At 38.2% G+C, this 23,289-nt stretch overlaps 1 protein-coding gene across 1 annotated transcript in view; it reads left to right on the plus strand.

The window, feature by feature from the left end:
• LOC108414419 overlaps positions 1-23,289 on the plus strand; it is a 28,965-nt gene that overhangs the window by 246 nt on the left and 5,430 nt on the right. Inside the window, exons 2-8 of the mRNA XM_037544621.1 lie at positions 2,760-2,820; positions 3,546-3,875; positions 4,303-4,539; positions 5,145-5,207; positions 6,539-6,661; positions 14,942-15,274; positions 18,211-18,447. Coding sequence (XP_037400518.1) covers positions 2,766-2,820; positions 3,546-3,875; positions 4,303-4,539; positions 5,145-5,207; positions 6,539-6,661; positions 14,942-15,274; positions 18,211-18,447 — 1,378 coding nt within the window. The 5' untranslated portion in view covers positions 2,760-2,765. The remainder of the gene's footprint in view (positions 1-2,759; positions 2,821-3,545; positions 3,876-4,302; positions 4,540-5,144; positions 5,208-6,538; positions 6,662-14,941; positions 15,275-18,210; positions 18,448-23,289) is intronic.

Genomic DNA, 23,289 nt, shown 5'->3' on the forward strand with positions numbered 1-23,289 from the left:
TAGCACAAATGCATCGACGTAATATTTTATATTTAAATGCTTTTTCCATTAAAAATAATAATAATAATAATACTAAATTCACATTTTGCACCTTATAATTTACAGCAGCTTTCCAATGATATAAATGAGTTATGGTTATGATTTTACATTTTGAAAAGAATCATGCTGAAAATGTAGTAAACTGGTATTACAGTGCCTGTAAGTTTTAACAGTGTAAAAAGATGAAAAGAACTTATTTACAAACCAAACTTGTGCATGTTTGATCATCTTTGGAAGTTAAATAAACCCTTCAAAGATGATCAAACCTTCATTTTCTCAAACAAACTGCAACCAAATATGTTTTAAAATTGTCCATCTCTACATTACACTGGAAAGAATGTTTCAGAAACACACATCAGAGTGACTGTGTTTACAGTGTAGAACAGACTCATTGTTGAGTGTAAACTCATTGTTTTATACCAAACTGTAAAAAGAACCAAAAAATGCTGCTTGTATAAGTATTCATCCTGTTCCACAGTAGTATTTGGTACAGGGAGCTTTTACTGTAATAACAGCTTTAATGTTTTTGCAGAATTCAGTCGTTGGGATGTAAAGTCATTGGTTCTGAAAAAATTCAGTCATTTTTGTTTTATTTGGTCTACGAAACCATTAAGGAACTGTTAGAACCATTTGACGATGGATTTAGGTTCTATGGTTCGACCTCAATACCAAAGATGTGAACTTAGCCAGAAAGAGTCCAGCCTGCTGGGGGAAACTCAAATGACCACAGAGACTAGGTCTATACTCAGAAAGTTCATATACACACAAATGGCATGACCATCGCGTGATCATGAGACAAGACAATAGAGAGAGAGGATTGGATGAAATAGAGTTATAGTTAGACAAGGGCACCCAAGGACGTTTATGACGTCTGGGTACATGGAGCCTAAACAACAGATAGTGTTAGAACATTGCTAATCGGATAATGTTGTCACTATGAGTTACAACTAACCATATGAAGGCACAAAAATGAGATGTGACACCGGCCTGAACCCTATAGGTCATGATATAGTCATGAACCCAGAATTATGCATTGATCAGCAGTATGATATCACTGATACTAGGATCTAACAGGAACTTGCAACACCCTGCAGTTCAAAGCTGTTAAACATAAAGCAACACCTCACACGTCAGGCAAAGTATGTATAATGATTTATAAATGTATTTATAAACTTTCTTTGTGGACACATATAGAGACATCTCTTTAGATGTCTGGTTCCTATCACTACCACTGTGAACAATTCTGTTTTGGTAAGTTACTCTAGAGTACTTTATACCAAACTACTCTGAGTCATTTTGTTTAAATGTGTTGGATTAAGTTTCTTTGTACACTGTTTAGGAGAGTTCTCCCAGGCAGATTTGCACCAGGTTGTCAGTTAGAATGGCTTCCAGTCTGATCTTGTTATAGAGGTAACTAATATAGTGTTAAGAGTCTTTCTCAAGGACACTTCATGGTACACCATGATATGCTTGCAAGGGAAATCGGGCCCCTCGGTCTGTTGGTTAGAGCACAGAGGTGTTACCCATCATGTTAAACAAACCACAGTCTAAAGATCAGAAAGTGATGTTACTACTGTCATTTCTACTTTGGTGCAGTGAATAACACTGCTGCCCTACACCAGACAGACTTTTAAGTCAACACATGGAACAGAACCAAGAGTGTTTAAATAGATCTGTAACACCACATTAGTAACCTCTGTGACATAATTATACTGTAATATTAACCACTCTGGGTTTGCATGTATATAGGGGTAGCTGAATGTCGGATGAAGAAACAAATCTAAGTTAGTAAACAAATAAACTTTAGAAAAGATGACTGCAAATGCAGCTGTAGAGAAAGCTCAAAAATCTTGATATTGTTTCATTTTTAACTTTGTAGGTGATGATTGGCAGATTCCTCCATATTTTTTAAGTGTCATAGAGCATTCAATTGATGAGCACCCAAACATTTCTAAACTTCTAAACATTGTTTGCTTTTTGTTTGATACAAATCTGCAAGTCTGCAATCTAGCTTGATTTTTTAAAGAACTGATTTAAATTTATTCATATTTTTGTATGTAAACACTGAAAGACTTCTATTTACTCAAGCTGTATGTACTTACCAAAATTACTGCACAATACAGTTGCTAATGAAACAAAATTAGCCCTGGATCATCCTATGAGGTTTATGGGTTTATACTCACTGGCCCAAACCACTAGGTGGCCCCTTGCAAGCAAGTCTGAGACCTGCTAAACACTGCATTTCCAGAAACTGAAATAATGAAATAAAGTCTAGGCGTTACATATAATTATCCATCCATCCATCCATTGTCTAAGCCGCTTCTCCGTCAGGGTCGCGGGGGGATGCTGGAGCCTATCCCAGCAGTCTTCGGGCGGAAGGCAGGATACACCCTGGACAGGTCGCCAGTCCATCGCAGGGCAGACAGACAGACAGTCACTCACACATTCACACCCAGGGGCAATTTAGCATGTCCAATTGGCCTGACTGCATGTCTTTGGACTGTGGGAGGAAACCGGAGAACCCGGAGGAAACCCACGCAGACATGGGGAAAACATGCAAACTCCACACACAAACTACCCACCACGCCACCGTGCCGCCCACATATAATTATATAAATTATAAATTATAATTACACACACGTAATGTCTCTTCCTATTTTCTGAATGGTGAAGGTGATCAGGGTGGAGGCTGTGTTGAGATACTGCTTTATACTTCTCAGGACTTTATGAAAATGCTGGTCATCTTTGGAATCCTGGTCATGTCCACACAAGTGTCCACAGGTCAGTTTCCTGCATTTCACTTTAGAATTTCCTTTTTTATCCTGTTGGACGTGTATACATTTGATCTGGAATTTAGACAACCTGGGACACAATTCTCTACACTTTGTCATGAGAAAAGCTTGAGACTGATATTAAAGTGGAATTCAAACTTTCTGCATTATTCATTAAGAGTGGTTGGATGTGAAGTGGGTCATTGTAGAAAAAACGTGCCAACACAGATTTCATTATAGAGACAACACAAATACAGCCAACAAAAACATGTATTAGGCCAAAACATTAAAAAAAACTATTGTAAAGCAACGTCTCAAACATCAGCTAAACTAATCTTTACATATTTCATGTAATAACTTTCACTAATGCAGCTTTAAGAGGCATTAAACACTGCAGATGTCTGGTTCCTATCACAACCACTCTGAATGACTTTATATCTAAGCATGAAACTTATGCAGCGATTTTGGAAAAAATTCCACTTTGGAATGCTCCTTTATTATTATTATTATTTATTATTTTTTATTATAGTGAAATGAAAGTATTTCTTGGTAATCCTCTTCCCACCATTCACTCATTCACTCATTTACTTCTTCACTGAAAACTGTGACTCGGTGTTTAATCTCAGCTCTCTGGTATAAACAGGCTGTTTAAAGTGTGTTAGAGGTGAATACAGTAGACAACACTTCACCGTATCAGATTAATGACAGAATCTTCTTGCTGTTCTTCCTCTGCAGGTTTGCTGCCCATGAACCCTGTTTGTAGAGTTACTCAGAGTGATCCATGTTATGGAGCTGTGGGACGACCGCTGTACCTGCAGCTGCCATCTGAGGATGAAATCATCTTGAAGAGGAGCAACAGTGGAACTAAAACTACTAATGGCATTTTCATGTTTAGAAAACAAACAAAAAAACATTCAGATTATCCAAGATGGCAGTTTGTTACTGATAACAACACCATGATAATCAGCAGTGCAGAGAAAAGAGACTCAGGGAAATACACTTTAGATACATTTGATTCAGCAGGGACATCAACAGGCATTTATCACCTCCAGCTGGTTATTGAAGGTAGTTATACAGAACTTCTAATTACACTTATACAAAAATGCACCACATCAAAATTTTATGAATTATATGAATGAACTCACTCAATATGTACAGAAGATTAAGTGGTGGAGAAATTCAGGCGGCAAAACAATGGCTTTATCCTGTAATCATGACACAAATAGTTTGGGATGCACTGATCTGTAATCTACACTGAGCAGTGATCTAGACTGACCTATAATCTAGACTGAACTATAATCTAGGCTAAACTGCAATCTAGACTGATCTGCAATCTAGACTGAGCAGTAATCTAGACAAAACTGTAATCTGAATTGAAACTTAATCTAGACTGAACTGCTGGTTGCAATTATAATGTAAAATGAGCTGTAATCTAGACTGAACTCTAATCTAGACTGTAATCTACACTGAGCTGTTGATCTATAATTTGCAGCTGTGGTGTCCTCAGTGACTGTGACAGACAGCTGCTCCTCCAAGGACAAGAGGGAAGTTTACTGCTCATCTGATGGTGATAATGTGCTCTACAACTGGACTTTCCTACATACACACCAACTGGCTGGTGGGAACCAGACTCTTCTGCTGGACAAGGAAGCTGTCGGAAGTGTGACCTGCTATGCACAAAATCATGTTACCCGTGGACACAGAACTATTGAACTACATCAGTGTTCTGGTAAACTGGTTTCTTTCTCTCTTAGTACAAGACAACGTAACTAAAACTGTGGTATAAAAATACCAACTGTACTAATACATACACCACTCAGGCATATCATTATGACCGCCTCCATGTTTCTATGCTCATTGTCCATTTTATCAGCTCTACTTACTCTATAGCTGCACTTTGTAGTTCTACAGTTACAGACTGTAGTCCATCTGTTTCTCTGATACTCTGTTACCCCCTTTTACCCTGTTCTTCAGTGATTAGGACCCCATGGATCCTGACAGAGCAGGTACTATTTGGGTGGTTGATCATTCTCAGCACTGCAGTAACACTGACGTGGTGGTGGTGTGTTAGTGTGTGTTGTGCTGGTGCGAGTGGAACAGACACAGCAGTGCTGCTGGAGTTCCACCACCCAAATTGTACTTGTTCTGTGAGGGTCCATGGGGGCCATCCTGACCACTGAAGAACAGGGTAAATATATATATATATATATATATATATATATATATATATACATAAAGATGAAAATCCCAGTTTAAAGTCTTTTCTGTATATGAATAAAACCAATGGGGCACCTTCTGCACATTCTGTACAGTTTTATTTTTCTTTGTTTACAGAAACATCTCATATAATGTCAACCATGGACATGGGATGTGGACAGATGACATTTTTGGATACCAGTAAGACTGTCACTTTCAGTATATTACACAACCCCTTATAGCTCAGTGTGTATCTACTTAAGATTTTAGTACAACTCAGTGAAAGAAATGCCAGGTTATGCAGGTTTTGATAGTTGATACTTGGCAGTTGTATAGAGCATAGATGTTTAGAGTATTTCATCGGTCATATCCCATATTTTCCCTGAGGTTCACTTGTAATGTTTGTGTGGTTTTATCTACCAATTTTAATTTTTTACACCACTATTTTTGAAAATGGCATTATTCTTCATAAATAAACAGGCTGTTTTAGTTATAATGTCATTAACAAGCAGCTGAAAAACTCCTTGTACTCTCAGTGTGAATGGGCAGGGCTAAACTGCTTTATCCTGAATGGTAAGATATATATAAATGAGTTGGGTTTGATATCTTAAAAAGTCATGTCCTGTCAGCTCAGGTGTGCTCACTGCTCCCAAGTGTGTGTCTTCACTAGTGTATATGTGGTGTTTAACTGCACGGATGGGTTAGACTGTAGAGGTCTTTACACATGACATCAAACTCTTTTGTTTCAAAACGCTGAGGAACGTTTACGGGTGGGCCTTTTAAAAACTTCCCACCCACAATGTTACTGTTGGTGAAGAACTGGTGTAGTATTTGCTACAAATACAGAAATTACACACAGTCTTCAGAAGTGAGCCAGCACAGTGCAAACACCCAGCTGAGTATATTCTTCATTTAGCATGTATGTTTGGGGTGAGTTTATAGTTTAAGAACAAATTCTTTCCTCTTCATTTTAATAAGAGAAACATGTTTACTAGTATTAAATTTTAAAGTTTCACAGAGAAAAATATGACATGTTGAGTTTTTTCCAGAAAAAATTAATGTGTAAGGAAAAAATACAGAACAGTTCAGTAAATAAACAGTAACTGTGCATTAAAATGTGCAGAAGTGTGTTCTCTGTAGAGGATGTGTACCTTGTTTTCATTAAAAAAACAAACAAACAAAAAAAAAAAAACATGTAATATAATCAGACGCGCCCAAATATAGTATACAGCCGTATGCAAAAGTTGGGCCAGTTGAAGTGAAAGCATGTAAAACACAACATCTGCAGCAAACTGTTCATCTCTGCGATTGTAGTGCACAGCTGCTTTAAAAGTCAAGTGGTCTTTTTTTGTCATTCCTCAATATAAATTGTGTACACTTGAACAAAATTTCGTTCTTCAGGCCTCATAATGCGACACATCAGCAGCACATTACACATGACTACATGAAATGCAGAAATGCAGCTTAATTTGCATATCGTACCATCCACATAGCATCTAATATCTTTCCTCCTTTCTTACTGTCTTTGTCAGGTTTCCTGGTGTTTGTGTCAGTGTGGCTCTTTGAGGTCATCGTCCTGCTGTCCCTGTTAGTTGGAGCGTTTTACATCTACACCAGAATCTACAAGAAACTGAGAGCAGCTGAGGGTAAGACCGGTATGTTTATTATGGAGTATATTAACTATATATTTGAAAAATCATGTGACCTGAATATATTAATATTGATAATGGACAAAATACACCCATTGCTCTCCTTATCAGAAGCACCTACTTTTCACTCTGCCACATTCAAAATTAGTCCGTTTCTGACCACAGGGCATCTGTTGTCCAGATATTATGTAAGTGATGATCCATTCTGAGCACACCGGTGACACTGACCTGAAAGTGTGTGTGGGGTTGCTGTGAATGTATGACATAAAGCATTGTTGCTGCCTTTACACACATCATGTCACTGCTAGGTTGAAAGTGGACCACCAACTAAATGAATCCAACCAACAGTGGCTCTGTGATCAGAAAATGACCCTTGATGAATGGCCTACAGTGTCTAACTGTAGACCAGCAAGGTGGAGCTTCAAGGTAGGAGTTTCTATCAAACTGGCCATGGAAATTCCATATCTGCAGATGGAAAATAGAAACATGGTCAGTAATGGGGCTGATATTGATAAATGAGGAATAATTGGATTAGGGGAATTACTAATTACATTAGTGGAACTTTGACAGTCAAGACAGTTTTAAATTAAGCTCTGGAAATCTCTATTATTGTTCTTTGAAGAAAACCTTGTGTCACTATTGTTCATATTTTCATAATATTCAAAAATGCCAGCTGATATTTATGCTGTCAGAATTTCATGATGAACTAACTGAAATAAATGGTTTATAGTACCTATATTTTACCTTCTCCTATTTTTTAAACATATGAAATTTTGTTTCAAAAGTGGTAATATGCTAGATTGTTTACTGTGACTCGTTGGTTATGCCTGAGGTTTCTGTCCTGTGGCTATTACCTTCAGAAACATAAACTAGCTCCAAAGCTTCCAGTAAGCAGTACATGAAGTGGTCAACCAGAATGACTTCTCCACTGTGATGCTCCTAGGTAAGGAACAGGAGGTGGAGGAGGTTCTGTAACCCAGCTTGGGCCAAGATAAGAAGAAGGTCATCAAAGTAGAGTAGAGCCACCATCAGACTATTCATCACACATAGTCAACCATCCACAGAAATATAATGTTTCAGCCAAGAACAATGGACAGTTTTTGGATATTTATACTGCTCACAAGTTAGGGATATTTGGCTTTGGGGTGAGATTTATGGAAAATGTAAATAGCTCATGCTGCAGTGATATTATATCATAAAAGTAGGGCATTAAAGTAGAAGCATGCAGTGGTGATTTCCTCATCTCAAACAATTTATTGAAACAAAAGCCAACAACAGTGGTGAGTGTAACGTTACCCCAACAAAAAATCTCAACGTCTCAATAATTTGTCATGTGCCCTTGAGCATCAATTACAGCTTGACAACGACGTCTCATGCTGTTCACAAGTTGACTCATTGTCTGCTGAGGCATGGCACACCACTCTCCTTGAAGGTTGGCCCTCAAGTCTGGGGTACAGAGTTACGAGGTTCTGGGGTACAGAGTTACGAGGTTCTGGGGTACAGAGTTACGAGCCTCTACACAGCGACTCAGCTGATCCAATAGATTTTCTATGGGATTTAGGTCTGGACAAAGTGCAGGCCACTCCATTTCAGGTACCCCAGTCTCCAGCAGCTGTTCCCTAATGATGCGACCTCAATGAGCTGGAGCATCATCGTCCATGAAGATGAAATTAGGCCTGTGTTGTTCATGCAGAGGCACAATGACTGGATTAATGAGGTTATTCAGTAGTATGGGCCACTGGGACATGTACCATTCACAAAGTGTAGGGCAGTTCTGTATTGACTAGACACATCTGCCCGCACTATAACACCACCACCACCTTACCGTTAAGCTCCTAGTTAGAGAACAGCAAGTTGTGCAGAAAGTACTGAAACACTGAACAGTTGGACATGTGCATTCAGAAGTTTAGAGAAGGTCACATTAAGTTCACCTATAAAGGTTACAGTGCATTTTAGGTTCATCCTACTATTTTAGCCAAAAGCCAAATATCCTTAACGTTTTGTGAGTAGTGTATATATATATATATATATATATATATATATATATATACCACTACCAACCTCATCTCCTTCTTGCCCTCCTTCCCTTCTCTACCCCGCTTTTACCCCTTGGCCTCCTTTAAGGCCTGACTATGTTTGTTCTATGTACCACACTATTTGTAAGTCGCTTTGGATAAAAGCGTCTGCTAAATTGTAATTGTAATGTAATATATATATTTTTAAATACTGCTACACACAAAAACAAAAATATCTTGTTATAGAACAGCGTCACAGTTATATTACCAGTAACTTTCATGACATGTCACTAAAGAAATATTAACATGTGATAGAAAGTGTCATGCTATCACTATTTTTTGGCATCTGTCAAGCAGTGGGGAATCCTCAGGGCCTTCTAGGCCTTCAGAAAAGGCCTAATGACTTCTGGGAACTAAAAGAGTCATTTCAAGAGTCATTCTAGGTCTTCTGGAAGTCCCAGATACCTCACTGACTTTAAATATGAGTTCTTACCTAATCAGTGGGTTGTTAGAAAGGTAAAACAGTGGTAGCGGCTTCATACCAGAGCTATACCAGAGCTCTCTACTGAAAGAGTCACTGAATGCATTTACATGCACTTAATAATTCGATCAACGCGTTTACATGAACTTGAGTAATGAGATAATGGAGAAACTCTGGGTTTACATTACTTGGAGCAGTCATTGGATTTCTGCCTTGCAACCAGCCAATAAACTCACAGAAGAAGACATGGCTTTTTTAAAAACCTCGATTTACTTTACCTGAAAATATGAAATGCATAATGAAGAAGATGAAGAATATTTAAATCCTGCATTACATCAAGCATGTAGTCGGTTTCAGCATCACCCCAAAACTGTTTTGTTGCCATCTCGCACCTGCAAATGTTTTTCTTTGACATGTTGGTTTTGTCATCTGGTTTCTACTCTCTGTAGCTTTATTGCTAAACAGGGTTTAATGTAATGCTGCCGTCCTCACATTCATGTCAATAAAGATTTATAAATTAAACAATGTATGAGATCTGATATATATTGCTGTACGCAGGCGTGCTTTAACCTACTACCACAAATGATATCATAAAAGACACCTCTCACACTGCCCTTATAGACATTACATACTTACTAGCATGCTTATACACACATATTAGTAACCACCTGGGATGCTATGATAATGGTCTAGCAACACCTTAACAAACTCCTGAGTACCACAGTAACAGCCTTGCAACACCTTTTCAACAGTCTGTTATTACATAGTAACAGCTTTGTCATGACAACTTCAGTTTCCTTCACAAACTTTTGTTTCTAGTTTAGGTACTTAGATTTTCATTTCATTTCATATGAATGATTTGACATTGTAATAATTGTAATAATTACTTTGTCTGGCTATAAGTTTCGGTTTAATACTGTGGTGTATTGCCATTTTTTGTTGTTGCTGTAAGCTTTTATTTTGCTAACTAGCAAGCTGGCCGAGGACAGCAATAATGTTCTATTAGTGTTGACATATTAGGCATATTAAAGAAGTTTGTTGTTATGGTTTATAAGCAGGATCGTGTGCGAGAGAAAAACATCAAATTGCAATCATTTTGTTGGTGAAGTCAATCTTTGGGTTCACTTTACTTGAGTTAATTTGGTAATGAAACAGTCCTCAATATACAGGTGAGGCCATGTGGATGATGGTATTTTAAGACCGCTGCTGAAACAAGCAGCAGGACTAGAGTTGGAAAGCACTGCAAAAGGGCAATAAACTCCATGTCTGTTTCGCCCTTTGCTGTGTCCATGAGAAACTGCAGTCCTCACAGTTACCAAATGGTTTATGTTTAATCCAGCATGTATTTTGTTTGTGTTTTGTCCTGTTGATTCAGCATGAAATATTATTATATTATATGAAATACAACCCATCATTTCTGCATAGCATCTCTGCTCTGTTCTCTTCTCTTTTTCTGTCATGGTGTTTGTGTCAGCGTGGCTCTTTGAGGTCATCGTCCTGCCGCCCCTGTTAGTTGGAGCGTTTTACATCTACACCAGAATCTACAAGAAACACTGAAAGAAGCGTGTTTACTGTGACGTAACTGTTACTATTAATACTGGAAAATATACACTCACTGGTCACTTTGTTAGAAACACTCATCTTGTATTTCAGTTCACTGGCCACTTTATTAGAAAAGCCCACGTTGTACATCCACTCACTGGCCACTTTATAAGGTCCACTTATATTATAGATCCACTACATATGTGTTTAGTTACAGGCTGCAGCTTATGTTGCTGCAGTTTATCAGCTCCCCTTTTTCTGACAACAGGACATCAGGTGTCCAGATATTACAGGTGGTGGATCAATCTCAAGACAGAAGTCACACATACATGGTAGTGTGTGTCGTGAGCTATCATGAAGAGTTTATTTGCAAGAACAAATATCTCCATTTTAATGGATTTTCATGAGGCACGTTTTTTTTTTCCTTGTGTATTCCAGATAACATCAATCAAACTGCAGTTGGGTTGTACTGATTAAGCAAAAATAACTCAATATAATACAGGCAACTTACACAATTAAACTTAAATGATTGATATAAATTTCGTGTTGTAGCCACAGCAGATAACTCCAATTGTCGTTTCATATTTCAGGGTTAAACAAAGCCATTTAATGGATTAAAGTTTCTTTTCAGTGCAATATTTAACTCTCTTTAATCTAAAACAGGTTTTTGACTTTTACACTGAAATATTGCATTTTATGTTCAGGATGAATTCTCCACACACGCCTGAATTCAAAGCGTTTCTTTATTAGATACACTGTTCTCTGCAGTAGCCATTATTTTATAACTTACTAAATAATTTTTTTTTTAGATGGCGTTTATAGTTTTTTGCAAACAAGCTCTTTAAATAGTTGTTGTTGGACACTTCATCGCTGCATCACAAATGCAAGTTAATACTATTACTGCTAGTCCTGTGACCGGAAGGTTGCTGGTTCGATCCCCTCGGCTGACAGTCCATGAAGTGCCCTTGAGCAAGGCACCTTACCTGCCCACCACTCTAGGCAAGTGTGCTCACTGCCCCCTGGTGTGTGTGTTCACTAGTGTGTGTTTATGTGGGCGTTTCACTGCACGGATGGGCTAAATGCGGCGGCCTAATTCCAAAGTGTTGGCTGTTGGTTCTGAATTCAACTCAGTACTATGCACAGTAGATGCCACATATCAACAACATCCAGAAACGCTGCTGACTTCTCTGGGCTTGAGCTCATCTGAAATGGACTGATGCACACGGAAAACATGTATTGTGGTCTGATGAGTAAACCTACACCAAGGTTTCATACTTTTATTATTCTACAAAGTTTATGAGCTTCTCAGGAAGCAGCTTTCTCGGAATTGCAGTGCCAGGAATGAGTATTTCTGTTTTTTTTATTTCTAATATACAGCAACTTTAGACAGTATGCCTTTGTAAATAAAATTACAGCATTTGATCACAGTGAAGCTCATCATCATCTCCATGTTTCAATTTAAATTATACTGTGGTTTAATGAACTCAAGAAGGAAGCTTTTCAACATGAATAAACTTCTTCTTTTTTCTTAAGGACTATCAGTAAGTTTAAATTGGGGGTGTGACTTATCACTTATCACTCTTACCATGGTGAAGAACACACATCCATTTTCTCCAGGTTTGATCATAGTCACTCTGGAACCAAACAGACGGCAGGACATCATTGTACTACTGCTGATGAACAGTAAGTCCCACAGTAGGTATAATTTTTGTTATACCACCACTGATTATTCATTACATTAATTATTTATTTATTACAATTGAAGAAGGCCTGTCAATTTAAAGACCAGATGTTGAAGACAGATTGGCAAATACTTTCAAAACATGATTTTATACATTTGGAAGGATTTTGGATTGATTGCAGGAAAAAAAACAAAACCAAACACTTGTCTTTTAACACTTTGTTGCCATATGAAGGGTAAAACAGAGATCTAATAGCAGGCTTTACACTGAGCCGGCTGTGTTTGGAGCTGTATTTCTTGGTTTTGTGGTGTTAGAGCTGGTTTCTCTCTTCTCTACAGTGCGTGTTCTGGTGTGTGAATCACGTTGCTGTTGTTAACCCTTTGTGAAGTGTGAAATGTGAAGGCTTAAAGCAGAGATGTAATATAATAGTAGCGAGTGGGGTTTGGGGGATTTTGGAGCTGGATTGCTGGCTGATGGATGGTCACAGGTGGATGAAATCACTCAGGATGGTGAGGACAAAGTCTGCTGAGTGATCATATGTGTATCATGTCACTGTTTGAACCCTTGTTTGGAATTTGAAGGCCAAAAACAGCAATAATATCAGGATTGTAGGTGATATTCTGAGCTGAATTACTCACTGATGCTGATATCACAGCTTGATGACGCCATGCTAGCTAGTTAGGGGCACGTCTCCTGAATGATCTGACAGGCGTACCATTTCTGTAGCTTGAACGTTTCTGATGTTATGACTTCTAGAATGGTTAAATGATTTTCTATGATGAATTTTGTGTATGACAAACTTACAGGGTATACAAATGTTTACATAAAGAGGCTATGGACCTGCTAAACACCAAAACTTAATTTCCAGAATCTGAAATGATGAAATAAAGTCTAGTTGTTTTGTACAATTATTATAGTCTGTGTAGCATGATAGGAATTAAAATTGTAAAATGAAATGATACTGTAGGAACCTCACCCATGGAAGCTCCTGTGAACATCAGCAGGATTCCAAAGATCACCAGCATTTTCATTTAGTCCAGAGACGTATAATGAGACGTATGAAGAGAATAGGAAGTTCTTACACAAACATAATGACATCCTCTTTCTCACATTTCTAGCTGCATACGTGGTCAGAGTGGTCAGAGTGGTCAGAGTGGTCAGAGTGGAGGCTGTCTGTGACTGACGGACTGCATTATACGTCTCTGGACTAAATGAAAATGCTGGTGATCTTTGGAATCCTGCTGATGTTCACAGGAGCTTCCATGGGTGAGGTTCCTACAGTATCATTTCATTTTACAATTTTAATTCCTATCATGCTGGGTGAATATATGTTTGAGCTTTGATAAACAGTTCAAACTGTTCTTTTCTGACGGGAACACTGAGTGTGCTGAGAGGTTGTGATAGCTGTGATGTAAATTTCAATACGTTTTATATCCTAGTATAGTATTTTTAGAAAAGTAGTAGTAAATTTGTGCTCATTAGGACAAAAAGGTATGGAAACTGGCACATATTCACTTGAGCACAAGAGTGAGAGCGGAACACAAACCTCTTTACTTTGTCCCGATCACAGATTCCGACTGAAATTGAACTGGGATTTAAACTTTCTGTATAATTCACTCAGTACAACAGAGTTGTTTGATGTGAAATGGTGCATTGTGGGGGAAAAAATGACAAACTCTACTTTCTTCACAATGGTGGTGATATGAACTGTGCTTTATGATGTTTATAACACAAATACATCCATTTGTTTGTTATACAATATGACCAAATTTTGACGAGAAATTCTGACCTAATAGCTTTCAGAGGCATTAAACTCTTCCTCTTCCTGTTTTCTTTCATCACCACTGTGAACAATTCTGACTCTAGTTTCTCTAGATACCATCTTTGTGAGCAACTTATGAAGAACTTTTTACCCTTTAATGTTGACTTTGTTGCAATGCTTCTTTATTGTTATTATTATTATTATTATTATTATTATTACAGTGAAATGAAAATGTTTCTTCTTAAACTAATTAGACATTGTCACGATTGGCCCTTTCCAGTCCGGTCCATGTGCGTTTGTTTTGATCCCAGTCCGGCCCCTTGTTTGGTTACTCCGCCCTGATTGCCTCCGCCTGTGTTTCCACCTGTCCCTCGTTTACCCCCATGTATTTAAGCCCTGTGTTTTCCCCTGTGTGTTTGCAGGTCTTTGTTTGATCTGTTTGATCGTGTTTGATTTGTTTGCTGTTGTCTTTATCCGGTGTTTCTTAGTTAAGTCTCTCCACCCTAAGCTCGGTATAGATTATTGGAACCTGGACTGGCTCAATCACGACCCTGGATTTGCCAATAATAAAAGGCGCTTATCTCAGCACGTGTCCGCCTCCTCACTCCCCAGCGTTACAGACATCTTAAATTCTGCTGCACATTTATTACATACCTGATATCTTCTCCCCAAAAACATTTACTCATTTACTTTAATCTCAGCTCTCTGGTATAAACGGGCTGTTGTGTTAGAGGTGAATACAGTAGACGACACTTCACTGTATCAGATTAATGACAGAATCTTCTTGCTGTTCTTCCTCTGCAGGTTTGCTGTCCATGAACCCTGTTTGTAGATTTACTCAGAGTGATCCATGTTATGGAGCTGTGGGACGACCGCTGTACCTGCAGCTGCCATCTGAGGATCAATTAGTCTTAAAGAAGAACATCAGTGGAGCTCGTACGGATCATATTTTCAGATTTCTAAACCATAAAATCATATTAAAACATCCAGATTATCAAAGATGGCAGTTTGTTACTGATAACAGAACCATGATAATCAGCAGTGCAGAGAAAAGAGACTCAGGAAGATACACTTTAGATACATATGATTCAGCAGGGACAGACAGAGGCGTTTATTATCTCCAGCTCGTTATTGAAGGTAAGTCTACACAACCTCTAATCACACTGAGACAAAAATGTATAACTGCAAATTTACTTTAAGTAACTCATACAATTCCTACGATTCCTAGAGAATACAATAGCTTGATTTTTTATCAATATGATATCAGACAAATGTTTATTCTTATAATAAAACCTACTGATCTACCTGCCACACCACAATATGAATTCTGTGGCACTGTTTGGAAACTATAATATCTTATGAAAAGTACATTTTTATTGTATTTGTAAAAATATTGCAGGTTTTCCTAAAATGTTTTTGTACTTTAGTTGTAAGTCCTTACATTCAGGGAAGATTTTTTGAGAAAAACAGGACTTAAGCACCTCATTCAGTACTTCAGTAAAATTAGGTGGTAGAAAAATTTTCACATCCAAACACTGGACCTTAAACTTTCCTTTGAAGTTTTCTTATTTGGGAGTTGTTCTTAGAACAGAATCTACACACTCAATAGCACAAAGGTGTGAACAATTCTGTGGTTTAAAGAGATTTTTTCAAGAAAAAAGAAGAAGAAAAAACTTACTTGATGCTTAGGTGATACCCTCAAGGGTACGTCATCAGAACCTTCAGTTAGGGAACTTAACTGTACAACTGTACAATTTCTGTCTGATTATATGCTTTAAATTGTATAAACTTCATACACCTTCTACTACCGACCTTTTATTTTATTGTTCTGTTTAAAACATTAAGGTATAAATATATAACTGTTCAGTAGGAAAACTTACTTAAGGTCAACAGTTGGACCTTAAGAACATTATCGTATCACTGAGGGCACGTTTACATTGTTTGTAGCTTCATGAACATAAAATGTAACTGAACAGTAGATATTTAGTCTAATCTAGACTGATCTTTAATAAAGGCGGGAATGTAATCTAGACTGATCTTTAATAAAGGCGGAACTGTAATCTAGACTGATCTTTAATAAAGGCAGGACTCTAATCTAGACTGATCTTTAATAAAGGCGGAACTGTAATCTAGACTGATCTTTAATAAAGGAAGAACTGTAATCTAGACTTATCTTTAATAAAGGTAGAACTGTAATCTAGACTGATCTTTAATAAAGGCAGAACTGTAATCTAGACTGATCTTTAATAAAGGCAGAACTGTAATCTAGACTGATTTTTAATAAAGGTAGAACTGTAATCTAGACTGATCTTTAATAAAGGCAGAACTGTAATCTAGACTGATCTTTAATAAAGGTAGAACTGCAATCTAGACTGATCTTTAATAAAGGCAGAACTGTAATCTAGACTGATCTTTAATAAAGGCGGAACTGTAATCTAGACTGATCTTTAATGAAGACATTACTGTAATCTAGACTGTTCTTTAATAAGGGCGGAACTGTAATCTAGACTGATCTTTAATAAAGGTAGAACTGTAATCTAGACTGATCTTTAATGAAGACATTACTGTAATCTAGACTGTTCTTTAATAAAGGCGCAACTGTAATCTAGACTGATCTTTAATAAAGGCAGAACTGTAATCTAGACTGATCTTTAATAAAGGCGGAACTGTAATCTAGACTGATCTTTAAAAAAGACAGAACTGTAATCTAGACTGATCTTTAAAAAATGCAGAACTGTAATCTAGACTGATCTTTAATGAAGACATTACTGTTATCTAGACTGTTCTTTAATAAAGGCAGAACTGTAATCTAGACTGATCTTTAAAAAATACAGAACTGTAATCTAGACTGATCTTTAATAAAGGCAGAACTGTAATCTAGACTGATCTTTAATGAAGACATTACTGTTATCTAGACTGTTCTTTAATAAAGGCGCAACTGTAATCTAGACTGATCTTTAATAAAGGCAGAACTGTAATCTAGACTGATCTTTAATAAAGGCGGAACTGTAATCTAGACTGATCTTTAAAAAATGCAGAGCTGTAATCTAGACTGATCTTTAATGAAGACATTACTGTAATCTAGACTGTTCTTTAATAAAGGTGCAACTGTAATCTAGACTGATCTTTAATAAAGGTAGAACTGTAATCTAGACTGATCTTTAAAAAATGCAGAACTGTAATCTAGACTGATCTTTAATGAAGACATTACTGTAATCTAGACTGTTCTTTAATAAAGGCGGAACTGTAATCTAGACTGATCTTTAATAAAGGCAGAACTGTAATCTAGACTGATCTTTAATAAAGGCGGAACTGTAATCTAGACTGATCTTTAATAAAGGCAGAACTGTAATCTAGACTGATCTTTAATGAAGACATTACTGTAATCTAGACTGTTCTTTAATAAAGGCGCAACTGTAATCTAGACTGATCTTTAATAAAGGCAGAACTGTAATCTAGACTGATCTTTAATAAAGGCGGAACTGTAATCTAGACTGATATTTAAAAAATGCAGAACTGTAATCTAGACTGATCTTTAATGAAGACATTACTGTAATCTAGACTGTTCTTTAATAAAGGTGCAACTGTAATCTAGACTGATCTTTAATAAAGGTAGAACTGTAATCTATACTGATCTTTAATAAAGGCAGAACTGTAATCTAGACTGATCTTTAATAAAGGCGGAACTGTAATCTAGACTGATCTTTAATAAAGGCAGAACTGTAATCTAGACTGATCTTTAATAAAGGCGGAACTGTAATCTAGACTGATCTTTAATAAAGGCAGAACTGTAATCTAGACTGATCTTTAATAAAGGCGGAACTGTAATCTAGACTGATCTTTAATAAAGGCAGAATTGTAAACTAGACTGAGTTTTAATACAGGCTGACCAGTAATCTAGTCAGAGCTCTTATAAAGAATGAACTCTAATCTAGACTGAACTATAATCTAGATTGACCTGCAATCTATACTTTGCTGTTTAGATTGAAATCTAGATTGAGCTGTGATTTTGACTGAGCTGTAATCTGGACTAAACTGCAATCTACACTGAGCTGTTGATCTATCATTTGCAGATGTGGTGTCCTCAGTGACTGTGACAGACAGCTGCTTATCTATTGAGAAGAGGAAAGTTTACTGTTCGTCTGATGGAGATAATGTGCACTATAACTGGACTCTCCAACATACACATCAACTGGCTGATGGGAACCAGACTCTCCTGCTGGACAAAGAAGCTGTTGGACGTGTGACCTGCTATGCTCAAAATCACGTTAGTCGTGGACACAAAGCTATTGAACTACAACAGTGTCCTGGTAAGTGTTAGTATTTTTAAGATTTAAATGAAAAATAAAACCACAACAACGGTCACACAGTTGTGATAATGTTACTAGTGCCAGCTTTCAAAGACCCCAAAGCAGGTTATGTCTGAAATGTGAAATTGTGTCTCATGCTGTTGTATATCTTACATTGGTCATTCCACTATGTAGTGCCCCATGCTCCTAAAGATCTATCACCCACTAGAACTAATGCTAAATTAACGTTGCTCATGTAGATGATCAAGGTTAAATCAAAGTCTAAATAATTCAGAATTCAAGCCAAACTACAACCCCAATTCCAATGAAGTTGGGACATGTGTAAAACATAAATAAAAAAACAGAATATGGTGATTTGCAAATCCTTTTCAATCTATATTAAATTTAATACACTACAAAGACAAGATATTTAATGGATATCAAACGGATAAACTTTATTGTTTTTTGCAAATATTCACTCGTTTTGAATTTGATGCCTGGAACACATTCCAAAGAAGTTGGGACAGGGGCATGTTTACCACTGTGTTACATCACCTTTCCTTTTAACAACACTCAATAAGCATTTGGGAACTGAGGACACTAATTGTTGAAGCTTTGTAGGTGGAATTCTTTCCCATCCTTGCTTGATGTACAACTTCAGTTGCTCAGCAGTCTCTGTTGTCAAATTTTCCATTTCATAATGTGCCTCACATTTTCAATGGGAGACAGGTCTGGACTGCAGGCATGCCAGTCTAGTACCCGTACTCTTTTACTACGAAGCCACACTGTTGTAACACGTGCAGAATGTGGCTTGGCATTGTCTTGCTGAAATAAGCAGGACGTCCCTGAAAAAGACGTTGCTTGGATGGCAGCATATGTTGCTCCAAAACCTGTATGTACCTTTCAGCATTAATGGTGCCTTCACAGATGTGCAAGTTACCCAGGCCATGGGCACTAACACACCCCCATACCGTCAGAGATGCTGGCTTTTGAACTTTGCGCTGATAACAATCCGGACAGTCCTTTTCCTCTTTGGCCCGGAGGACATGACGTCCATGATTTCCAAAAACAATTTGAAATGTGGACTCGTCAGACCACAGGACACTTTTCCACTTTTGCGTTCTGAGCCCATGTGGTAATATCTGTTACAGAATGATGTCAGTTTTTAATGCAGTGCCCCCTGAGGGATCGAAGGTCATGAGTATTCAATGTTGGTTTTCTGCCTTGCCGCTTACTTGCAGAGATTTCTCCAGATTCTCTGAATCTTTTGATGATATTATGGACTGTAGATGATGAAATCCCTAAATTCCTTGCAATTGCACGTTGAGAAACGTTGTTCTTAAACTGTTGGACTATTTGCTCACGCAGTTGTTCACAAAGTGGTGAACCTCGCATCATCCTTGCTTGTGACTGAGCCTTTCAGGGATGCTCCCTTTATACCCAATCATGACACTCACCTGTTTCCAATTAACCTGTGGAATGTTCCAAACAGGTGTTTTTTGAGCATTCCTCAACTTTCCCAGTCTTTTGTTGCTCCTGTCCCAACGTGTTGCAGGCATCAAATTCAAAATGAGTGAATATTTGCAAAAAACTATAAAGTTTATCTGTTTGAACATTAAATATCTTGTCTTTGTAGTGTATTCAATTGAATATAGGTTGAAAAGGATTTGCAAATCATTGTATTCTGTTTTTATTTATGTTTTACACAACGTCCCAACTTCATTGGAATTGGGGTTGTACAAACTAAACATTGTTTTTACATAAACCCAATCATTCTGAACATCACATGAACACAAAAAGGGACAACTAATTACATAAAGATGTCAGTCTTCAGTAAATACATAGATAGAAACTTACACTTGCATTAGATAGTAAAGGCAGTATTCATAATACAGTTACTTCTTACATTATTACAGAGAATATTTTTAGAATACTTACCCAAAAATATAGTCTTCAAAAGAAGTTATGAACTATTTAAAAGTGGCTTCTTTACAAACACTGCTAAAGCTTCAGTAGACTGACAAATCACTGTGATGATCAGTTATTAATCTCTGGATAAATGCTGCCCTCTGCTGGATGTCCATGTCCTGCTCCCAGGCAGCTTGCTTCTGCTGCTGGCCCAGCCAACACTGTGGATACTTTCATTGCATGCCTTGCTTTTTCTTTTTTTCTCAACTCTCTCCCTCTATTTTTTCCCCATGATTTTTCTGCCCCACCTTTTGATATGCCTTTTCTTTCTTCTTCTCAGCTTTCTCCTTTATCATTCCAACCCCTCCCTTTATCATCCCAGCCCCTCCCCTTATCATTCCTCCCCATTCCCTCATCATCCCAGCCCCTCACTCTTCTCACTCCTGGCATTCCTCTCTTGCCCTTCTGCCTCATTTTCTCATCCTGTTCCAGGTCTCCAATTGTAGTCACTGCTGACTCAGCCATGGCCCCTCCTCACAGACTCCTTGTTTTAAAGTCCACTTTTTGTTCTCAACCCGGCTCCTCCTGCTGTGCGACCAAGTGATACCCTCCTCTTCAATCTGCCTCTTGTCTCTTCTGCCCTGTGTACACGGATCCTCCAAGGTGTGGACATTAGCCTCCCCTCATTGCTTCATCCCTCAGCTGCCTCCTGTGGACAAGTTCATTCCAGATCTGGATGCCCCATCGCCTTCCTAAGTTTGTGTCCAAATGACTACTCCAGAACCTTTCTACCCCTTTTAACCACTGCCCTGTCAGAATTTGTGCTGCAGCCTCGCTGCTTGAATTTTGCAATTCAAATAATACCTCAAGGATGCTTTTATCTCCTACCTCCTCAGCATTGCCTCGTCGGTCCCTTCGCTCCAACATCGCCTCTCTTTGAATGAAGCATGTATCTCAGAACTCCACTTCTGGCTCTTCCTCCTCCAGCACTGGAACAACATCTCTTTCTTCTATGAACATGCTATCTTAGTCCCTGAAGATCTGCAACTATTCACCAATGCAGCTGCCTTGATGGGCTTCAGCTTCTGTGGTGGGCTTTGGATCGCTTCTCCTTGGCCTTCAGGGTTTGCTTTACTTTTCCTTAATTAAGAGGATTTCTCTTTGTGGGAACTCTACCCCATCATCATTGCTGCACTCCTTTGGGGACATGTATGGACAGGACGAGTGATAATTATCCACTCTGACAAATCCACAGTTGTGGATGTTCTAAATCCCCAACACTTATGCCATTCCGATGTCACCTTACTTGGCACTCAATCTGACATCAGTTCATTTTTTGAGCCATTCACATCCCAGGCTATTCGACTGCTATTGCTGTCTTATTCTCAGTTTCAGAAATTTAAAGCCTTGGCACCTCAAGCAGAGCCTCATCTTACACTGACTCCTCCATATTCAGGCTCCATCCTCCAACTGACCAGCAGTTCTTTCAGCTTCTCCTCCTAGCGCAAGAAACAAACTTAAGTGTGGTTGCCCCTCATACCCTGTCAACTTACTGATTTGGATAGAAATCTGACACTTTTACTAAAAGGAAACCAAAAAAACTAACCATGCCCTCCATCACGTCAGCTGCACTTAACCTCTGACACCCTCCACCATCGCATTCAGACATTAGAAGCTCTTTTTCTCCACACTTTCGTTTGGGTTCCTGAGATGTTTAGAATATACAGCTCAAACAGAAACCTTCAACCCTGCTCTACATCCCTGCCTATCAGACTTAACTACGTTAAACTCTGATACTATGATCTTCAATATCAAATACAGCAAAACAAACCAATTTGGTAAAAGCACTCCTCTGTACTTGCTTAAAATGAATTCTTATCTCAGCCCATATGAACCTCTGGCACAACTATTTCAACACAGGCTCTCTCAAATCAGACAATCAGACCCAATCTTTATCACAGAAACCAGTTCTGTGGTCTTCTGTCCCTGGTTCCATAAACTCTTACGCCTAATGCTCTCATTATCCAGTTAACCTCCAGAGCGATTTTCTGCTCATTCCTTTAGAATTGGAGTAGCTGCTACTTGCCAAGGGATCCCCAATCATACTGTTCAACTGCTCAGACAATGGTCTTCCTAAGCTTACCATGGCTACAATGGCTTAGGTACAAATCCTGGACCTCCTTCAGGCTCACGAATGGCTGGCCTCCATCTAATCTGCAGTTTTTGCGGTCGGCCTTCTTGTGCCCCACAGAAGCTGCACTTCTCTGAGTTCCCCTCCTCTCATTATCTTATTTACCAAGGCATAGTCTGTATTTGCAAATACAGGTTTAAGCAAGGATACATGAAATGTCAGCGAAATTCTGTATGAGGCTGGCAAGTCCAGTCTATATGACAATGGATTCATTTCCTAAATTTACCTTAAAAGGACCAATATATTTAGGGCTTAACTTTTTAGATGGGAATTTAAGTTTTAAGTTTTGGTTCGACAACCATACCATCTGTCCTGGTTAAAATCTAATTCCTTCATTCCTTCCTTCTAATCACTCTTTATAGTGAAATACGTGCCTTCTCTCAGGTCTGCTCACTTCTCCTCATCCAGTCATCTCCAACTTGACCTGAAGAGGGCTCTCCTGTCCAAGGAAACAAAGGGTGTCGAAAACCCAGGACATATTGAAAAGGAGGGCAGGTAGATGAACTGATAAGAGAATTTTGAGCGTATTCCACCCATGGAAAGTATCGTGCCTGAGACATACTACAATATGATTACAAAAATGACCTATTTCCTTATTTAGATGTTCTGTCTGATGGTTTGATTGATGAAATTAAGCTGACATTAACATTCAGCTGAGGACAAAAGTTTTTCCAGACTTGGGATGTAAATTGAGTACTGCATTCTAAAACCATGTCCTCTAGAATGCCATAAAATCTGAAAACATTCAGGAACAAAGCTTCAGC

The sequence above is a fragment of the Pygocentrus nattereri genome, chromosome 14, assembly GCF_015220715.1.
Source record: "Pygocentrus nattereri isolate fPygNat1 chromosome 14, fPygNat1.pri, whole genome shotgun sequence".
Lineage (NCBI taxonomy): Eukaryota > Metazoa > Chordata > Actinopteri > Characiformes > Serrasalmidae > Pygocentrus > Pygocentrus nattereri.